The 23,064-nt window shown below is 38.8% G+C and overlaps 1 protein-coding gene across 1 annotated transcript in view; it reads right to left on the reverse strand.

Annotated features, from left to right (window-relative positions):
- Window positions 1-23,064, reverse strand: part of SYN2 (synapsin II) — a 180,219-nt gene that overhangs the window by 39,122 nt on the left and 118,033 nt on the right. The window contains exons 7-10 of the mRNA XM_029965206.1: window positions 15,729-15,791; window positions 13,262-13,404; window positions 8,051-8,125; window positions 3,866-3,968 (exon numbers count right to left, since the gene is read on the reverse strand). Of these exons, the coding sequence (XP_029821066.1) occupies window positions 3,866-3,968; window positions 8,051-8,125; window positions 13,262-13,404; window positions 15,729-15,791 (384 nt within the window). The remainder of the gene's footprint in view (window positions 1-3,865; window positions 3,969-8,050; window positions 8,126-13,261; window positions 13,405-15,728; window positions 15,792-23,064) is intronic.

Raw genomic sequence — 23,064 nt, forward strand, 5'->3', positions numbered from 1 at the left:
CAGGGCCCAGCAGGTTGCTGTGAGCTGGCCATCTCTGGAGCTGCCAGAGCATTTTTCTTTCACCAGTCTTATCATGCTAACAGGATCCTGCAGTTGTTCAGGGGTGAATTTCCACATCACTGGAGGAGAAAATTTCTCCAAATACTGGCCGATGTCCTCCCACTTCCCGTGCCACTCAGCATTATCTGCTCCCAGGGCAGGAGTCCAAACAACCTCCCTAGAAGGCCCTGTTCTGACCCTAAACATGGTGTAGACAGTACAGAGCAGAAAAAGCAACACTAACAATAACATTATGCTGTCCTTAACATCAAAAGGGAACTCAATCTTTTCAAAAACTGTTGTAGCAGGTCTGAAGGGGAAGAAGGAGGTGAGAGGCTGGAAACAACCATTCCATCCTGTTCCTCCAAAGGGCTGGGTGCGATTTTTAATGAGGTCCCAGAGGTAGCAACCTAAACCAGGACAGGCAAACAAGACTGAATACACATTTACAATGAAACTCATTGCTTCTGATGTTATGATGACATAAATATAGTATACTAATAAAGCAATTTGGATCCCTCTCCCTGGTCTTAAAGAGAGCATCAAAACAGGCAAATAATACCCCATCTGTGGAAATATGAACAGGCTCAGATACAACATCCATGTGAGTGCATCAAACAACATGGTGATCAGGGAGTTTCTATATCCAAATAGACAAATGCTTAAAATGAAATTGTGATTCTGACTTCTCTCTCTGCCCCACGTTGGGCACCAAAAATGTGCTGGTTTAAAGGTAAACCAGCAGGGGAAATGAACTCAACTCAAAAGAGAGACCACAAGTCAGAATAACAATTTAATAAAACAACACAACAAGTATGATTATACAGACAAAAAACCGGTTTCAATCCACAAAAACCCAAATGTACAACCCAGCACCCTGGGACATGAACAAAAGGGTATGAGGACTGGAACATCTACAGGCCTCTACTGCTAACAATTTCTGGGAAATGGCATGGAAGGCTATAGAATACACAGTTTTGGGTTACACCCATATCATGATGAACTGGTCTCAGCTGTCCTAACTAGGAGGTTACACTGGCCTGATGTTCAAACTGAAAATCAGGAAGAACATTTCTGCATACATTATTTCATCCATCAGGAAGTTTGTGTGCTCCTTGTCAGATCACACCTGCAGGATTATAGCAGCAGTGATACCAAAACACTCAGTTTTGTTGTAGGTTCCATGAATCAGTTCCCATGAAAACATGAGAGCACAGGTTTCAGGATGGAACTGCATTTGGGTGTAAACCCAGGATTTATGGACTGACTGTCCTGCTCAGCTCCTGGTGCTTGATTATATCATGTACCTGCCAGCTTTAATTTTCCAACATTTATTTTCCCATGTTGAAAGGACACAAAAGGAGAAAATTCTTCCTATACTGGTGCAGCCAGTCTTTTACTCTTCATTGTATCATGGATTCTGGTGCAATGCCCATTAAAATTACAGTGTAATAACTGTTGATGTGATTTGGCTCTTTAGTAGCAAAACCATAAGTTGTTCAGATGCTCTGTTGGATGTGAACTTTGCAAACAGTTCTACATTTCAATGTCTCACACAGATTCTAAATATCCCTGTTGAGGAGCATTGCCATCTTCCAAACAATTCAGTTGATTCTGTACAACAGCAAGAATTATCATGCTTCTATCTGTTCTTCCTTAAAATGCAACATCCATTATGTACACTAATTAAAATGCTCTATAAACTCAGTTCCTGATGTATCTTGCAGTTCTTAGAATTCTGGGCTTTAGGAAGTATGGCTGTCTCTGGCATGGAAAATTAGGGCACTTGTTCAGAAGCAGGAAGGGAGGCAGTCTCTCAGTCCATTATATTATTTGCACTGGTTATTTCATTCAAACTGCTCCCCCTTCTTCTCCTACACAGCAGACCTCTCAGTGCAGGTCTAAGCTTGTGTGCCTGGCTTCATGGAGGCTGATGGTGCTTGCTGGCTTGGTTCAGAAATTTAAAATATCGCACAATATCAAAAATGTGGAAACAGTCACATTCAGTGAATGAAAAGTCTGACAGGAACTTGCTAGCTGAGGAATTCCACAGAGGTGTCAACAGTTAAAATAAAGGGGACATCCTCCACTTCCACAGGAAGCATTGTTTTGTCTGTGAAATCTCTATTTCTTACAAGAATATCCTTATTAAAAGATATAAAAAAAAGCAGTCCTGCTCCGGTTTTGTAACTTTTTGCTTGCAGTCTTTCAGTTTTTAACTACTATGAGATAACTGAGATCTTATCTGAAAATAATCCATATTTCTTTATTTTATAGTCCAAACACTGAGGTTGAAATTTATTGCATTAAAGCCAGCCAAATCAGCATGAACTCTCTCAAATGTAATGAATTTGGCTACATGTGGAAAAGGCTGAGGCCCAGCCTCGGAGAGGTTTAGGGGTACAGGAACTGCAGAGCATCCTACAACACTTTAAATGGCCAGGGAGGCTGCCAAAGCCCAGCTGCTGGAGAGGAGTGGAAATCAGCACCTTCCCAGGAGGCAGATGTGTCCAAGACACACCATGGCCACAGCCAAGCTGTGGAGCAGCACACAGGACAATTCCTGGGCTCAGGAATTCCCACTAGAGTGGATCATCAGAGGTCAGAGCACTCTGGCTGCAGAAAGAGGAAAACACCTTTTTTTCACTCTTTCAAATCTCAGCCCTTGGGTCAAACACTACAGATTTACAGGAACTTTGGGGTGAAATGGAGGGGAAAGGCTGGATCCTAGGAGGAAGAACGGAGGCGGTTCAGTGTGGAATCCCAGATGTTATGCTACAGTGGATTTTGATACAATAAGACACACTGAGGCCTGATTTGGCCAGGAAGACTAAGGCACCGATTTCTTGAAATCCTCCTCAGCATCTCAGGAGGCAGTGACTGATTCAGTTTGTTTAATACTGTGAGCTGCTCAGGCCTTTAAAGTGCTGTTATTGATTTGGGAATTATTAGCAATGGCAATAGTGATAAATAGTTCTGTGAAATTAGATGAGAGTAAAATACACAGAGCTGTTTAACTCTGTGACAAAATAAACGTTTTCACTTCTACAAAGCTTTTCTGTTATAAACGAACACAAAGAACTAGAAAGGGTTAATTCATAAGCACCAGCTTACTCTCATAGTTTAGAAAAAATACTCTTGCTTCACCAACTTCTTTTAGATTGGGGGAGATTGTGAAGATCCTTGCCCACCTCCTGAATAAAATTCTAAGAACATGGAAGATGATGAAGAAATGCTGAATTGTGTGATAGGCAAGGGATAATAGCTTGTTTTATGGTTACATAAAGTGATATTTCTCCATAATAAACTTAAAGTAAATGAAAAATTTAAACTTTTCAAAATTACCAATGGTAGAAACTTCTGATTCATGAGGATTCAGATCTAGAGAGTAATATTTTGGCTACAAAAAAAGTTGTTTCCACTTCATTCCTAATCTCCCTTTCTGTGGAAAAGTACAATTTTGTTGGGGTTCCCTTGGGATAGTGCTATCTATAAACCTTCCAGGAAAAACCGGTAAGCCTGCTCAGGAAAGAAACCATAAGGGTTGGGAAAATGTGACATCCACATTTGGTTTTGTTTTGCAGTTTGTGTACATTTCCTCAAACACTAAAAGACATTACCATCTATATGGTTACATTTTCCAGCAAGTGTCGCCACTAATTTGGACATGTGGCTTTGTATTATGATTTCAACACTGCTCAAAAATACACAGCCTTTCCTGAAACACAAATAAGGCAATGCCTAACTATCAAAAATGTTCTTTACTTGGCTGTTTAATTGTGTGTAATATATAAAAGCATATATTGAAAAAAGTGGAATTGCTTACCTCAAAAATATAATCTTTTCCATCCTTTCCATGTACAGCTTTAACAGCACAGATGTCCAAACCACCAAATATTTCAGAACAGGTGTCAACCCAAAGCTTGTACCTGTTTCATAAAAATAATTTTTTTCTGTGAGTATCTCATCAGGCTCTTGATTTTCTACAGGCTTACCTAGTAATGTATTCTATATAACATTTGCCCTGTATGAATTTTCCCTGTATTGTCAGTTGTATTTCTCACAGTAGTAGCTTAGAGGTACTGGCCTTATTACTCTGCTTTTCCCAGCAGACTCCAGCAAAGCTATGGCTCTCTATCCTGACGTAGTGTTATGCTGGATTCTGTCCCAGTTCAGATTGATCCAAAATTTTGTGTTTGCTCTCAGCTGTGAGTAACCTGAAGATAAGCTGTGCTGAAACACAAACACATTTAGCTCTATCCCACCCTTCATTGCCAAAGGCCTCATGCCAGTACCCCCAGCTGGTTGTGGCTGGGTTGCCACAGAAATTCTCCACAGTAGGAGGATTTATCATCTGACCAGTTTCTTTGGCTTCAGAGATGCCAAAGGCTTTGAGAAAGTAGGCTTGTTTTTTTCTGGGAAATTCAAAGTTGTGCCCGGGTTCAAGTGTGATGGTCCTGCTGCCTATCGTGCTTGGCAGTGTGCTTAGTTCTGGTTGGGTTTTACTCTTGTATCAGGAAAGTGAGTGAGTCTCCATCCCAAATTACAGATCCAACTTGTTCCAAAGAGGCAATGATGGCTTTATACCTATGGCACTGAACATGGCAAAAGAGAAATCAAGCCAGAAAACCCTTAAGATGGCACAAGAGAACCAGACGTATGATTTTAAATGTTATATAGCATGCGGACAAGGATAATTGTCTTCATGGAGGGTTACGGGTAACTACAACAAAATTCAATTGGAATTCAAAGAATGCAAAGGAATTCTACAGCTCCTAAAAAAGTCTAGTGTTTCATACAATACCAAACATAAAAACTCCTCTGCTTCTTTTGCAACATCATCGTAAGAAATATGGCCCAAGGAATGGACATTTGACCCATTCTACACGCAGGAATATGATTTATTTTTCTTTCTTTCTCTATGAATAGAGAGATTATCTGACCAACAAGGGGGTGAAGTGGGAATTAGTAGTAAAAGAGTGAGGCAATTTGTGTGATCAAGCCCAGAGCTGCAGGTGACATCAGAACAGAACTGTGCTGGGAACTGCCTGGGGTGACATGAGCTGTGTGTGTTCGTTCAATGGCAAGGACTGACCCAGGGGACACAGAACAACACTGGGAACGTTCATTAACTAACAGCAGAGCTGGGTATGGGATCAGTCTGTGATGAAATGACCCTGAAAGGTTATGCAGGCAGATATCACAGTGACACCAACTGAAGGACAGGATTTGCTTAGAAAAGAACCCAACAAAAAGAAATCATTTATCACGAACTTTCATTGACCAGCACTGGAGTCTAAACCAGAGCTGTTTCCTCTAACAAACTCTCTCCTGCTCCAGCCCTTGGGCCATGATCATAGATTTGCCACCCCAGGATTTTCCATTGCAAAACTCTGCTGTAATAAACAGCATTTCACTGTAGGATCAAAGGAAACTCATTGCTGGGCTGAGAGTCTCATTCATGTACAAGTATCTCCAGTAACAGCATCCTTTCCAAGTGAACTTATTAGGTCACATTCTTTATATTTTCTTATATCAAATCTGTTCCAGTGGAAAAGTTTTTCTTTCCAGCAGAATACAAAGAAATTGATAAAACTGTTTGAAAAGATCCTGATGGTAATATCTAAGAAATGAAAATAATTTTTTCCTGGGGGAAACATGTTTTTTGTCTAATATAAGAGGTTTCTTTGGATGCCTGACAATTTCAACATCTGTAGATGCACTGACTGCACAGTTTGCATGCACTTGTTTATAAATAACTTTTTTTTTGCTGCTAAATCATCTTAGAAAGTCATGAGGACAGCAAAACTTGTCTTTAACAGAAAATATCTGGACTTTATATGAAAACAAAAATGAAGACATTTTCCTTAAAATATTGAAACATGAATCAGATTTGTGAAAGTATTTTTAATAGTCTATCTTCTGCCAACACACACAGAGTTGGAAAAATACAGTTATATTTGGAAAGGGAGGTTTTGGATGGAGTAGCCTGTAGTGTTTTAAACCTGAAGTTTTCACAGTAGGTTTGACAAAAAGTCACAGTTCTTATTTTCCCAGAGCCAATAATACAGTGTGCAGCAGCCCTGGATAATAAAGGCAACTAATACAGGATTGCTCCCAGTATCTGACAGAAAATATCAGGTGTGCCAGGTGAGGTGGGCACTGTTGGCACAGCTCTCTGTTCTTCTGGAACTATCTGGGGAGCAGAGCCCTTCAAACAGGGGGGCAGTGAGAAAGTGTAACACTGAAATGTGCTGCTCTTCCACCTCCTCTCTGCCCCTTGCTGGGCCACAATCTTTCTTTTCTAATTTCTAGACTCAGATTTGTATTCAGCCAACAATGTCAATCAGTGCTTTCAAAGCACTTCTTCCTCATTCATGGCATGCATTATAAATTAAATGCATCAGATCTGATTGCTCTTGTTGTGTCGTGAAACTGCTTCAACTCTTCAGAAAACTTTATTTTTCTCTCCTCTCCCTTGCTGTGCAGTGTGCACTCAGTGGGTAATCACACATACCCCTTCCTCTTATGAGAAAACATCCATCTTTTCTATGCTTTTGCCTTTGTTAGCTTCAAAGTTTTGGTTTGTTGGACTTTGTTTTAATGTGAAAATACCTATTTATTTTATTATATAAATAGACTATATATAAATATAAGCTCGCAAAATTCACAAAAATTATAAAAAATTACATATTTCATAGATTAAATATTATTAAATAAATATATTATTATTAAACAGGAAAATACCTATTTATAATCTCTAATTATCTTACATTCAAAAATGGAAGCAGAAGCAAAGCACATGGAGTATTTCCAGCAAGTGCAGGGCCAAGGGGAGCATTTCCCACTCCTACTGATACTGTTCATTTTCCTCAGGGTAGAACTGCAATGCCTGTGTTTTCACAGAACAGCCCATGGACTGTAATTACACACACACCAGAGCACAGTCTTGCTTTTCCTTCTCAGTGAAAACATAACCTCACTTGCTAGAGGAAGGTGGGTGGGAATGAGAAAGAGAAAATGCTGTGGCTCCAGTCCATGCCCAGAGCAGAGCTCAGCGAGGACACACAGTCTAGACAGGGCTTGGACAGCAGGGAGCTGCAATTCCCATCTCACTTGTTTTCACCTTTCCAGGGTTCAGTTCCTGTGTCTCCCTCAGCTCGTAAGAGGGACCAAGTGGTAGGTTCCAGACTTAAAACAAACAAACAAACAAACCCCCCAAACACCAGAAAAGGATTACTGTTGAACTGTAAGACCTTTCAAATTACACTTTTATTGTACAAAACTTTTTTTTTAAGTTAAAACTAGTAGCAGCCTTTGGAGAAGCTGAACAACAGAAAATTCGTAGCCATCCAAAAGCTTCTCAGATTTATTTTTTGCAGGGAGAAGAGGTTTAGGTGTTGTGGAGGAACTTGGAGCAAATGGGGACCACAGTAAAGCAAAGTAGAGAGCTGGAACGATGGCATGAGAGAAATAAGCTTCAGTGTATCTCACCAACAGGGGGAAAAGCCTCACAGTGAAGTTTAGTGGAAATTTATAAAAGAAAATAATAGCAATTTAGGATTGAAAGTAGAAAAGAGAAATGTGATTTAAATAGGCAAAGTGAAGACTGTATTGCTTGGTTATAATGAAGGAGGTAGAAAGAGAAAAATTTAAAACAATGTGCATAGGGTAAGACTGAAAGGTAAAAGAGACAAAGAAACCAGAAGAAATGAATGACAGGTTGAATATAAAATTTTTGAAAGGAATTCCAGTAGTTTTCAAGGTGCAGATACAGATGTAGGAACTTAAGGGTGTACATAAGCACCTAAGGCTGTTGCATGTGGTGAGGAGCCATATGGAACTCTTGGGTCATCTTCTTTCACCTAATTGGAAGATTTTCTTTCCCAAAACAAACATAAGACATGCACTTACTGTGAATTGCTTATCAGTACTGTGATTTTCTAAAAATTAATTCAAAATAAAATTCCATTAATTTTTTTAATTACCTTTTACATGAGACTTGACTTACTTATCTGACATAGCAATTTGTTCCAACATTGCAGAGCCCGTGTTTGTCTTCCAGTTTCCAGATATGGAAGTTCTCCTGAAAGGGGGAAAACATTACAAAGAGAGCCAGTGGTTTCATACTTTCACTGTCCATTAAATTACTCTGCTTTTCACATGAACACAGTAGCAGTATTTACACCTTTTTCATACCTGGCATGTTGTAACAGAACATTTAAACCATGAGGAATTCTGAGAGACATTGCAATTGTCAGGAATACTTGGTTGGAGGCACGTTACAAAGTATGACAGTGCTGTGAAATTTCTGCTCCCCGTTTATTCACATAAGACTTTTAAAAAAAACCCTAACCTACTCTGATTGACAGTGTTAGCAAAGAGCTGGGATGATTGTAAAGGGACTGATGGCCTGGAACATACTGGTACTGCAAATGGAAGTGTCCAGAAGCTTCAGCTTGTTGTTTCAAACCCGTTACACTGCAGAGTTAGGTCCCAATACTTAAAAAGTAAGATATCTATAGGGTTTCTAACATCTCTGAAGTGATTTCAGAGCTGTTTTGGAGCTGGATTTCGGGTTCTCCTCCACTTTTCACTCTTTGCTATCTACTAATATAATCTAAATAGTCTATGCCAGGACCTGAGTACACCACCTCCTGTTTAGTCTCTAAGAAAAAAAATCCATGTAAAGTTTTTTTTCTCCTCAGACCTTGGGATTGCTACCAGGGCTGAGAAGATTACTGCTTTCTGAAACCTAAATGCTGCACTGGGAAAAGGCTAAGGATACAAGTTATGAAGTGTTTCCAGTCAGTAAAATCGTAGGAACATCTGTAATGTATTAAAAGTATATTAGGCAGCAGTTATAGTTTTCTCTCCATTTTTCCATTAACATAATTATAAGGGTCAGTAGCAATTGTGGGGGAATATTGACTTTTCTTTGGGAGTCTCATAAACTTAGCTGAATTTTAAAGCACATGATGTCATGTTCTTTGTTGATGGAGAAACTAGTGAGAGGGGAACGTGTATGTAATAAGCCCAGTAATAAGACTGTGTTGTGATTTCTGCTTAATTTTTTTAAGTGATATTTTTATATATTTGTCTACTTGCAAATTAATAATTTTAGGTTCATTACTACTCTACACACACATTCTGGATCAGAGAGATAACACTCCTCACAAATCACAATCCAACTCTATCGCAGAGTTCTCACAGGCAGGGACTGTGCATGGACTATTTTAGGTGGCTTTTAGGAAGCAAGATGTGACCAAATCAGGAAAAAAACATCCTGAGGACTTTTAGCAAGTATTTAGTTCAAGATCCTCAGCTGCAGTGATGTAACCTCAGCCCTAGAGGCTGACTAGAGAAGCAAAGAAGGTTTGCTTTTAGCCCTGCTTTCACTGCCCAACGCCAAAGGCTCCCTGTTGAACCTGAAGAAATCTCACAACTGATGCTTGGTGGGCTCTAAGGATGCTGTAGGGACCAGCTGAGGAAGGAGAGACCTAACTGGAGGAATCTCAGCAGCTTGTGGACTTGACGCAGAAGTCCTTCAGGACCAGAGGGGTTCCATCAGACCATGGTTAACTGCTACAGAACTATCTAACCAGACCATCTGGCACTTTAAACCCTAGCTATGATTTCCGTAATTAACATATGAATTCCTCTACTGACACAGGAAGGTTTCCCACCCTTCTTCACTTTTGATAATTGCTAAGAGTCTTTCACATCGTTATTTCCTCCTCTGTTACTAAACACTGAAAAATAAATAAAACAACTCCTACACTTTTGAGTGCTTTACACTTAGGCTTAGCATGTTTACACTGGATTCGGTCTTTGCAAGAAGGAAGAACTGTTTTAAAATTGCTAAACAATTCATAGTAACTTGAGCTTCCCCTTTTCCAACATCTTCCTGCTTTATTTAGTAGCATTTACAGTACCCAATCCAAATTGCTGAGACAGGGACTGGTCATCAGAAAAATATGTAGAAATGTCTGCTTACTACCCTTGTGTAGGCAGCCTGCTCTGTGGTTTGATCCTCTAGCACTGTTTCTTTGGTTGATGTGCTTTACTTTTGGTTTATTGACCTTTTGATCAAAGTACTTTAAGCTCCGGGTTCAGAGCACTGCTTTTGGAGGGGGGATTTAGATACAGGGCTTTTGTATTTCTGGTTTTGTACATCGTGTGTGACCCTTTTAAACTCTATTTCCTTGAAGTCAGCTGAATTCTGTCCGGGTACCCAGGGCAGTTAAGTATGTGTCACAAAGGGTCCAAGGAGCTGTGGTATTTACAGGGATCCAATGCTGCATTTTGGCCATAATCTCCACTGACAGACAATAAGCACCAGTGTTTGGTGAGTCATGGATCCACTTAAACCACAATTTCCCACAGAATTATAAAACTGAAGCTCTTAATAACTCTCTTTAAACTACAAAAACAAATGTTCAGCTGGTATTTTTTTGCGGTGACTCTCTAAGTGCTCTGTTCCTGTGTCACAGAACAAAATGAAAACCAGCTGTAAAACAATATTCTACTGACATCACGGATATGTATGCACATGAATAATTTTTCAGACATTTGGTAAATCTTCTCCTTTCCATGATGCTTTGTAACAATGGATCAGTATTTCATTTTTGTGTGTGAATAAGCTGTATGAAAGAATCTAGAGAAAAAATGATCACTAGGCTTTTAGTATTTGGATGAACCCATAGTTTCTGAGTAGAAGCTTAAAAATAAAGAAAAGGTAGGAGGAACAGGCTGTCATTTCAACTTATTTTTGCTGTCCCTTAGGTCAACTGCTTCATCTGTGAAAAAGAAAAATTTATGTTTCAAAATGATAAATGTACCATGACTGACTCTTCCAAAATTATTCTAGACGCTGAACAGCATTTAAATTTCAAGTCAAAGGAGAAAAAAGAGTAGCTCTCTCCTACAAAATGTTGCAGTCCAATTTCTACCATAAGGGATGAGCAAACATTACTAATATTGCATCTGGTATGCGGTGATGTATCAGAGTCAGTAAGAGCTGGGCCTTATTCCTAAGACTCTGCCCTTGGGAGCTGTAAGAGTGGGAAAAATCAGCTTAATTTATTATAAAAAAGAGAGGAGGGGAGAGATGGGCAGCACAACACAAGGAATCTACCTGTCAAAGCACCAACAAGAGAGAAAATACCATCCAGACTTGCAGAGGCAGAAATAGTTTCATGAAAAGGTCTGTGATGGAGAAGGAAGGTTGCTGGCACTGGGAGCAGGGTGAGGGCAAGGCTGGTGAATGAGAATCCAAGGGGTAGGAGAGAGCCTAGAGCAACAAAAAAGGTTAGGAACAAGAGGTAAGGACTAAAGAGACAGGAAGGTCTGGGCAAGCAGTGGGACTGGATCAAGATATGGCCTGCACAGGTAAGAGAGGTGACCTTGGGGTGTAGGAGCACCGTGCTATTAGGAAAAGTAGGATGGGTGTCCTCAGAGAGGGGGTAAAGCCAGAAAAAGTCAACAGTCTGGAGTACCAATGTTAAGACAAACAAGCAGAATTAGAATTAACTTTCCTGAAGCAGCTGGGGATTAAATGCTGTATAATTCAGAAGCATTTTTTAAGATTCTTGTTGCCTTTAGGGAGAGGTGGGGAATGCCCAACACACTGGAATTCTGTAGGGAGCATGTCACAGTTCTGTGTCACTGAAAATCACCAGCAAGGGATTTCAGAAACCTTTCAATCCTCATAAGCTTTTTGGGTGTTCTGCCTTGGTCACTGTGCCCAACTCAGATTTCCAACACACCGTTTCTGCAAAATTTAGATAACTCTGGGTTCAAAACAAATCAGAAAGAGTGAGTGTCCACACTGCTGGGTGGGTCTGACCTATGGGAACAGTATTTCCACCCAGGTCTGTGCTGTGCTTTCTTGAGGCCTCTCAGATGTATTGTGAGTGGCAGATGAACTACTGAGCTGTTCTGGAAAGGCCCAACCTTTGGTGTTCTCCCTCCAGTGCCTGGTCAGTCACAGGTCAGGAGAGACCAGCAGTTACTCAGTTTGGATCCTCTGACAGTCGTGTCTTAGCGGAGAAGTCAACAGTTTGTGACCTTCTGATAGCAACCTAAGGAGATATATTTTTACACATTGGGCAATGGCTCTGCTTTCTCATAGAACTTGTCAGCTGTTCCTAAATTACTTGGCACTTAATGTCAACCCATTTAAAGTATGAAACATTGAAATTATAAAACATTTTATGCATTTGCATTAACCAAGCTCCAACTTTTCCTGCTCCTGGTATTTATACTTTGCTTGGAGTTCAAATGTTTCTACTCATAAAGAACCTGACTGATAAAGAACCTTACAAATGTTGACATACAAGAAATCTCTGATCCCTCCAATGTTCACCAGTTCCTCCAGAAATATCTCTGTGTGTGTACATGGGTGCGCGTATGTAAACGTACATGTGTATTCTTATCTGTATTCTCATATATTTTTGCTGCCTCAGAATCATAAGCATAAGGGAATTAAGCCATGAGATTATCTAACTTGTCTTAAAACCAGGAACAAAATCAGTGTACATCAGATTACATTGCTTGATAATTTAAAATTGATAAGTAAAAATATATATAAACACAGTTACCATAGCTCAACTGCTACATGACAACCTGTTTTGCTGCTCCAGCTTAATGTTGTCTGTGAATATGAAACATCCGTTCATATAGTCATGACCTTTAAACAAACACCTGGATTCCAAAATTAGAAGAGATTTTCCTCCCTCTATGTGAAGGTCACTGCAAGATTGGAATTGTTTTTACATGTGTTATGTTAAAAAGAAAGGGCTTTGTTCCATAAAAGTGTGACAATTCAGATTTGTGTGAATGAATGACATCCAGCTATCCTTAGAGGGAGAAGAAAATTTGATCCTAAGTTGAAAAGACACAAAGGAATCTTTTTTAACAAGTTCCCTACAAAAACAAATCCCCTTCCAACTGTTTCTTTCTTTAAAAGAAAATAATAAGCACAGGTTAGCAGAAAACCGACTCTGGCAGGCTCACATGCTGTCTTATTCTCCTCCTCCCAGTCACAATCAACTTAAAAAATAGTCTTGATAGATCTAAAAAGTCTGAAACATTCTTTCCAGAGAGTATGACAATGGAGGCATGGAGTCACCACATCAGCTCAGAGATTCATCCAACATCATCTCATTGGTGCATATCAATTTTGAAACAAAGCAGGAAAGAATATAAGGTTTTGGCTCACATGTACGCTTTGTAGTTACTGCCTATCTTTTGGATCCTGATGTCATATTTGGAGTCTATGAAGGGCTCAGTGGTGGCGTAGGTCTGAGTAAGTGCTACCACGCTGGCTATGTCCTGAAAATCGTAGTGGTTGTCTACCTTGATCTGCAGTCACCATGTCACAAGACAACAGCATATACAAAAGAAAAAAGAATAATTAGGAATAAAATGTAAAATTTCAGTTGCAAATGGCATTAATGAGAAGTATGTTTTCTGACAGCATGAGTTTATTTTAAAAAGTATAGGATATTTTATCTGATTTCTAGATTCTATAACATTTTTGCATTAAAGTTTCTGTTTTTCTAAGCAAAATATTACCTGTTCATCTATGGAAAGAAAATTGCAGATAGTGGAATTTCATTTTGCCTTAATTTTTTTTTTAAGTGGTGGTTGTCAAATATACATCTGCAAGCGTTAGCATTTTTTAAGGTGTGATAGGCAACCCTAATTTATATAGAGTTCTTGCTGCTTCTATAAATTGCTCAAGTAACTAAATGTATCTGAAGCCCACCATGAAGCTCCTCCCATGAAGGAGGAGCTGAAGGGTCAGGATATCCTGATGAGTGCACATTCACAGGAAGCACAGAGGGTTGGCTCAAATCAGCAGGATCATTATTCTCATTTTTCTCACTTCTCTGCAAGGATTTGGGCTCTGTAGGAGTAAAATTTCCTAGTTGTGAAACACTGTGCTAAGGTGGTTCTAAATGGTACTTAAGCCATCAACTTCAACATCTTGAAATAAGGAGGAGGTGGAAAAGTGGGGAATATTGATCTAGAGGGAAAGGGAGGAGACTTTAGTGGACAGAGAGACATCGCTTTTGTCCAAAGGAGGGTAAATCTCTGGGTGACTCAAAGCTGGCTGAAACAGGGAGTAAAAGCGACTCAGAAGAGAAACCTTGGGGCTGGTAGAAAATGGGAGAGGGAAGGTGGATCTCCACCATACTGCTCCAAAGGACATGTCAGAATGGTGAGGAAAGGAGGCAGGGATTAGTATTCCTCATGGTATGTAGTATTAGGAGAGTTTGTAACTCTTTGCAAGTCCAGTGTCTCCTTTGCTTTTACTGTCACCTGGTACTTAAAGGGACCCTGAGGGCCCTCAAGGAGGTGGGACTTGCATGTCAAACAGCATTTAAAAGTCCAGATTCTAACTATTCACTCCCAGCTTTCAGATGGAGAAAGATACAGAGTAATTTGCCATTTGAGAGCCACAAAACTAGACACAAAGCCTGCTTTCAACTTGATTTTCTGAAAATTTTCTAGCCTGTACAAGTGTAATTGGGACCACTGGAAACACTCCTGCTGGCAGTGCCCTCAGGGGAGCCTGGGTTATGAGGAGAACCTTCCTTTCCACTCTGACTAAGCAGTTAACAACAAAAGGCTGGCATTTAATCTCTAAGGGTTTAAAAAAACAAACCCTAGATTTATTTCTAGACATATGACATGCTGAACATTTCTGTCCATTATTTTTCTTTTTCTATAAATGAGAGGTGAATATTGAAATAAGGCATAAACATTCTAACACTTCACATATGCAATCCACATAAACTGCAGTTTAATTAGTGGTCAATTCTGCTCTCAATTAAATTGGTTGCTGGATTTCCACTGACTTACTAACTATGAAATAAAGCAAAACAGTGATAGACGAAAGAAGATAACACACAGTATAACTTGTCATAAAATCAGTTTTCTATTTCTATTACTAGTGGTAAACATTATGTTCATGGAGCTTTTGAAGATTCAAGATGATAAATGTAACTATTCTCTGATGATTTGTTTTAAAATCTAAAACACTTAAAGCATTGAAATGTTTTCAGTGAGTGAAGTTACTCTGTAATGACTAGAAATTGGCACTGATAGCCGTGAAATTGGGATTGGAATCATATCCCATCGACCCAGCACTGTGAGATAAGTGATACCAAAACAACTGTACTCACCACTGAAATGCAATTACTTTGGAGAAAGAAAGCAGCAGTTATATAGTGGTATGAAACAATCACAGAGAATACATTAATAAAAGTTCAGTATCAAGCTGAAACTAATAAAGAACCAAGGCAAAACCTTCCCATATTCCCAGGTTCAAAAGCTGGATTGTGCAACAGATCTTGACTCTCAAAGAGTTTCAGTGCAATCAACCAAATTAATAAACAAGGTTTTGCTTCGAGAAAGCATCTCAGCATATTTCAAAGAGTGTCCTGGGCAGGGCAATGCATAAATTGCAAAGGCCTCCATGTGAAAAAATATTGTGCATATTTCTATTTTCCTGAAGAGAGATGCTTTCTTGAACAACAGACAAGCAGAGATTTGCAAGGATAGGGATCTGAGGCAGAATCTGGACAGTTGAAAAGTAAAATATCCAGGAAAAGAATGAACATGCACAGTACTGTAGACAAACACCCAGGCTCCTGACATGCAATAAGTAGCATCTGCACCTTTCCCATGCCTGAATGAGCATGTCCAATCTTCACAACAACAGGAAAGGTTGGCATTGTTAGCTGAGGGGGGAAACAAAACAGACAGGTTAGAGATAGCAACCAGCAGTTAAAGGATTAAGCAACATCATTTAGGGAAATTATTTAAGTATAATAACAATGAGGCCAAAGCTGCTCTTGCCATGTAGTTACTCGAACTGTTAATCATCTGTGTAATCCTGTGCTTTGATGACTTACTGTGTGTGTTTTCTGAGGTCTGTGTTATTCCCAAGACAGCCAAGTGGTGTATTTCTCTTTTCTATGCCTGTCCTTTGACTTCACTTTTTAACTGAATTTCTGCTGTTTCCTATTTTATGTTTTCCTGCTTGTGTTTTTTGACCCATAAACTCACACTCCTCAAGGTTATAATCATTAACAAGGTCAAATTAGCCACCTTTTCACCTTGATTTCCATTATTTAGCATGGCTATAGATACATTTTGTGACCATTTATGAAAGCAGTGATGTTTAATTCACCACGAAGCTTGCTTTAAAGGCAGATCCTGACACAGAACATCCAAGTTTTCTAGGAAAGCTCCAGCATGGAATGTAAGGAATAATTCAGCTATTGGGTAGGAAATCAAAGATACAAAAGCATATGAAAACACTTTATTCAGTGTAATGGCAGTGGTTCTGTCTCTCAGAGAGGTCTGTGAATGGTCAGTTTTACTTCCATCATTCATTTGAAGTTTTATATCTCCCAGTCGTGGGCACAGCTGGCACTTCTTTTTCTTCCACCTAAAATGCACATATATTGAACATCTCTCAACCAAGCACAAACACACAGACTTAGTAGAAGAGGATTGTAACTAGAAATAAAAAACTGAACACCTGCAACATGTAATAAAACTGGGAAGCAGTAGGACAGTGTTATGGGCTCCAAAACCTTCATTTAGAACCACATTTCAACGCAGTAAATACAATCAAAGGCAAAGCTGACACTTTAGAAAATGAACTAAGAATTACGAGAGCTTTTATGAGATGTCAGTTTTCCAAATACTTAAAAAGGATTGGCAAGAGATTAAATGGAGTTCACACTTATCTCACTGTGCACAACATTGCACACAAAGACACAGAATTTATATGGAAAATATCATGGGACAGTAAATGACATTGAAATCAAGAATAGGAAGGTCATTTGGTGTTTGGAAATGCCCAAACCTATTTGCAGGTTACAAAGCTGGTTACAATACACACACACTTTTCCTATATTTTAAACATTTATTTTCAATATGATTTAAAGATGTCTGCTTTAAAAATACTGGAACTGCATGAGAACAAGTGGGCATTCACTGCAAGGATCATATTCCACACTACGTACCCTCACATTTCCAGTACAAGACATGAATCTTTCTTTTCTTATATTTTTTTTAATGAACTTTCTCTGATCTTTCTAAAATGCATACTGATGCAATATTATATATAAATATATATATAAAGGACATCTAATCAAATCAAACCAAGTTCTTTGTTTTTTGACAGAATCTCAGTTTCTGCTCTGCCTCATCAAAAGAAACAGAAGGAATCTTTGGATCTACCCTTTTAACACACCAGAGTTTTCAAAGCCTGATGAAGCTACAGGGTCCCACAGTTGGCAGCTACACAACACAGGCTGGGGAGGTTTCTCACTGATTTCTGCATCAAACCCAAAACTAGGGCTAGTGTGTCTTTGGAGGAGAGAACCAGATTTGATTTAAAGACGTGCAGTTTTCCTGGTTAATTTATTTCATAAGTTAAGATCTCATATATGTATCTTCTGCCAGGGCACCCTTGAGCTTTGAAATCCAGGACCACAGGCAAGCAGACCATTCTCAAACCATCTCTTAGTTGTTTATATTACACATGTAACTGCAGCTGCCACATTTCTGTGCGTGTGTAAAGGGAACTTGTATTTTCTTGGAGAAATTCTGGATACTTTGGTTAACATTGCAGGAATTGATAACTGAAAACTCTGAACACCCTTTATTTAACTCTTGTTTATGCACCACTTAAAGCCCTGGTCTTTAAATCTAAAATACATTCAATTGCTTTTTAAAGTTCTGTTTCCATATAACCAGTTTAAGTTAAGGCACATAAGCATGAAAACAGTAGGTTAGTTTCAGAATAGCCATAAGCATTTGCAAAAGCATTATACAGTAAAGGTCACCTATACAGCAATTTAAGAAGAAAGTCCTTGCTAAACTGTAGGAACACGAAGTCCTGCACGGTCAACATCTAGTCACTTGTGGATTGCTTTCAGATTTTAAAGCTAGGCAGGTTTTTTTAATTTTTGGGGGTAAGAGTGGGAACAAATCATTGCCTGACTCAAGAGTCATAAGGACAGGACCACATTTCTATGACTGAACTACAAACCACTGAACTGGGGTTTGTAATGGAAATGCTCTAACTATAGAAATACAAATGGCACTCCTGTAATTAAGAGGACCACATATCTTCCTATGATCCCAAAGCTGTGGAACCCTCTGTGGGCCACAGGAACAAACACCAATTCTTTTTTTTTTTTTTTTAAAAAAGGAAAAGTATCTGTGCTTTCTACCTCACAAAATGCACTAACATCATTTCCCTCTGGAGCCTGATCCCAAGATTCCATGTGGGACACCGCATCCCAGCACAGCCTGAGGGAAGAGGTGGCAGCTGGGAAAAAGAGCTGAATGATGTGTTTCAAACTTAATAGAAAAAAGACAGCTAGCACAGAAGGCAGACAAAATTAAGTTATCCCAGCACTTCTCTTGTTTTTATCAATCTCTGTGACAGGCCCATGAACCCAGGGCTGATGAAGTTGTAGTTATTTCTATCTATCTATCTATCTATCTGTCTGTCTGTCTATCTATCTACCTATTATATATGATAAAAGTGTGATAGTGATGGTGAAAACTTACTGGTTCCATGATTTTCCCCTTTAATTTACAGTATAATTACTTGATAAGGAGGCACCTTGAAAGAAGATCTATCAATGGATCCACTTTCAACAGAGTGGATACTAGTAGGACTCACTGTGTGTTTGCTTTGGAATGTATCACTGAGGGGCAAAGGCCATTTTACAAAAAAATTCTACAGTGGCAATTAAAAACTGAGGGAAAAAACCCCAAAGACCAACAAGAAATACGGTAAGTTCATAAATATGAGAGATGGAAATGTCTACACTGCATGAAACATTGCACATACATATAATATACACGAAATATGGCAGAATTAAAAAAATAGGATAAACAGCACTTCTAACTTAAATAGCAATGTAATAAACCATCATTATTAATTAGACACAAAACAGAATACTTGGCAAATATGGAATAAAATTTTCTGTAGATAGATATGAATATGATAGGATTGGTAATAAATGTCGATAGCAACTGGAGAAATTGTTATGTAGGAACACATATACAGGTAGTCGAGGTATATACTGATATTTGCTAATACAATGTCATTAATCAAAATAACACCACTGAGTATTCAGCTCAAAAATTGCAAAGATGGGTTCAGTCAACACACTTCCATTTATCTGGTTTCAACTTCTCATATTGTTATTTTATGTAAATGTGATGTCTCATTTCAACAGAACACTGACTTAGGATAAGTTGCATGACTCACTTCTATGATTAGAACTAAGTACTACTACTTGAAGACACATTGCCAAGGAGAGCAAACAGCAGATAAAAGGCAGTAATGAAAAATGTTTTGAAGAGGAATCCTTTTAAAATCTGGATAACAGAAGTCAATTCTTCAGTTTTAACCTCACAAATATTTAGCACTGAACTGACGTGTTTCAATGTTTTTTGTCATATACTAATAGCATGAATAAAAATTCATAGTTAATGACTGGACAAATCTAATGGTTGTTACACCTTCCAACTGGGGGTTTGCTCACAGGTGACATGAGTTGCAACGAGTGTAGCAGCAATGTTTTAACACCACTTGGCAGGCCAGGCACTTCCCTAAGTGTTAGAAGTCTAATGCTCTCATGGTTAACTGCACTGTGGAAGGGTTTAAGGACACAGGAAAATTAGGGATTAAATATTAGAAGTGATTAAATCTGTAATGGAAGTACAACAGAATATATGGGTTTAAAAAGTGATAATAATATCTGTAATCTCCTGTCTGAAAAATCACCATGTTTTTAATAACATCTATCTTTTTTCTCTCCAAATGACTATCTATTAGTGTTTTTCATTCAGGAGCTCATTTGCTTGCAGCTTAATTCTTTACTATCACTTTATTTTACATACATTTATTTTATCATTTTCAAGGCAGTCCAGTTGAAAATCAATCTTTTCATGCCATTGCATGAATGTCCCCAAAATGGATCCTGTGGTGGGCCTGACACATTTTTTCAGATGAACACCTTTGAGGTTAATTGTTGTAGTTGTTGCAGGAGCAATTTTTATAAAATTAATGGATTTGGGGTTTTGGCTGTGTCCTTGCAATGGGAATACAGCAGCTGGGAACTGACACCAAGAGGAGCTGCACTGGCAGAGCTTCTAAACACCCTGAGATCTGGACTCCACAATCTCCATGGGGAAGCTGGAGGCCCATGTCCAAGACTCATCCTTTCAAACCACCTCCGGCAGCAACTGCAATATTCTTTAATTCTTTTAAATTGCTGAAAACAACCCAGACAGCAGCCCCTCAACAGGCCTCACAGTTGTGAGTTCACCATTCATTTTTCACTGGATCTGCTCATATTAGTTTGATAAGAGCAAAGACAGTACTGGAACTCAGGATATTCATTATTTCTCCAATTTTCCATTTGCTCTTTTTTGTTTCCCATACAGGTAACCTACAAAGTAATTACAACTGCAATTAAGCTATTTAGATTTACAGACAAGGAACTACCTGAAACAGGAGTTCTACTGATGAAATTACAGGGAGGATTTGACCCAGTATTCTGCAGCTGCTGGATAAATCTGAATTAAGGCAAGTGTGAATTGCCAGCCAAGTGTTCTGACACAGGTCACAGAAGCACGTTTCTCATGTCATTAAGTCTCTTGGATTCAGGTCATGACAACTGTGGGGTTACCTAGCCTGGGACCACAAAGCTTTTTGAAACTGCTGGGGCTGGGAGCAGTAAGGGATCAAATCATCCTAATTAAGGCTCGAAACGCTTTGGATTTTTACTCCTCTGTAGATGTTATTACATCAAACGTTCCTTTTCTATGTCACAAGGAAAGTTTTCAAATTGGATTCAAACACAAATTAGGTTCAAAGATTCATTAGTTACTGGTCAGAACCTATTTTAAATGCCTGAAATCCACAAAATAACATTGCACTACTTTTCTGAAATGTCAAGATATTTTTAATATGTTGCATATGGTTTTTTGTAGGAGATTTGCATATGGCCTATCTTCTGTTCTGTTCCCATTAATAAGTACACAAAATGAACAGGACATACAGCAAATTCAGTCAGGTTCAGAAAAGACTGCAATTACTGGTCTTTGCTTTTGCCAGAATGTAAGACAAATATGCCAAATTAAAACAGTTAAACAGACACTGATCACATTATATAGGTGCTTAAAAGAGCAAGCAAGTATGTTGAGAACTGCTATTGTCACATCAGATAACCAGTGAAATCATGGGTCCCAGAGGACTGCATGAACACAAAAAGGCTTGAAAGCTCCTGACCCCTGCTCTGGAGATGCACAGTAGTAAATTGGCAAACTGGCTGCATTCAGAACATATTGCAGGATCAAAACTAAGCACACCCTGCCAGCCAAAAATTAGGAAAAAATAGTTAAAGATAAAACATAGAGTTTCCCTTCTCCTCATCTGTCGCAAGCTACCCTTCTGGAAGACTTAATTTGTTATCTAAGCGTAGAGTGTTTGTCAAAGAATTCATTAACATTATTCAAACCACCATTTCTGTCCACTGGCCTAGAGTATATGACAGGCCAACAGCTATGCAGCCTAGTGGTATTGAGATCCCCAGTTTGGAACTGCCAGGTAGAAAAAACCCCAACAAACCAACAAACAAAGCAAACCAACAAGCAAAACAAAAACTGCTTTGTGAGAAGGAAAGTATTGAAAGAGATGCTACAATTCTGACATCTGAGCAGTTAAATTAAGAGAATTATAAAGCTCATGAATTAATGTTATGCCCAGGAAGAAGTGGCCTGTTTTCACATTCTACTGCTACCAGTATTTTCAGCGATCTTTAATGAAAAATCAGAAGTAAAATGAATACTGTGCTACAGTACCTCTTGCTAAGAAATGCCTAATGCTTCTCTCCTTCCTGAATCCATTTCCTTTCAACTGAAATTTGGGTCCTGTGCATGCAGTTCCAGCATAGCAGCAGCAGCAGAGTAAAAACTGTTCCTTGACCACATCAACAAGAGTCATGTCCTTCCAGTGAACATGACAAAACAAACCTCACTGGTGTTTTATGGAGAAACTCCCTCTGTAAGTTGAGGCAGCTGCTGCAGTTCTGCTTTGGTGAATGTGGGTTGACTCTGCAGGATTTGTGCAGCGACCAGAGATTTGACATCTCTCCTTACAAACACACCTCTGCCTCCTCAGTTTATTCTTTTCTAAACTCGAGCCAAACTCGAGCTCTTGGTCAGAAATGCTAGGTAATGGTTCTCCCCCCCAGAATGGAGTCTGTTAGTTGCAGGACGTGACACAGTTTTTCCACAATAATTTTTGAAGGAATTGTCTGATTCCAGCTCAGTTTTGAAATCCCAGGATTGTGTACACCCGGTCCTGTAAGATTCAATAACTACAACCACAACCCCATTCACACCTACCTGGGAATCCTGTTGGATATTGGCACTGTAGGACATTTTCATATATGGTAACACTGTGATCTATTATGTAGAGATGCCTAGAGATCTCTACATAAAAACACCATGAATACTCACTAAAAGCACATCCATTTTTTATTTTACCTAGCTATGAAGCCCAGACACTCAACTATGCTCAATTTGGAAAATGAAAAGCCATTTGCAAAATGCTGACAACTATAGATATTTCAGGTCTTTAATTTCTGGACACATCCACATCCTCAAGAGAGTATAAATTTCATGTAAATTAGCTGATAACATTAAAGCTGGCTTACAGTTAGAGACAGTTCTAGATTAGTATGAAAATCAAAAAAGAATTTATAATTCTCCTACTGATGTCACAATAGCAAGGATAATTATTACCATGGCTTCCTAACACTTCATCTGCACCAACCTTTTAAAATTGAATATTCTTTGTACTATAAGACTGAAAAGACAAATATCCCTTTGTTGTATCATTCTTTTGCATCTGCTCATCTAAAGATTTTGTAAATGTGCTTAACATGCCGTTTACTGATGAAGGAAATA

This window comes from Manacus vitellinus, unplaced genomic scaffold (genome assembly GCF_001715985.3).
Source record: "Manacus vitellinus isolate BGI_N305 unplaced genomic scaffold, ASM171598v3 scaffold_91_pilon, whole genome shotgun sequence".
Lineage (NCBI taxonomy): Eukaryota > Metazoa > Chordata > Aves > Passeriformes > Pipridae > Manacus > Manacus vitellinus.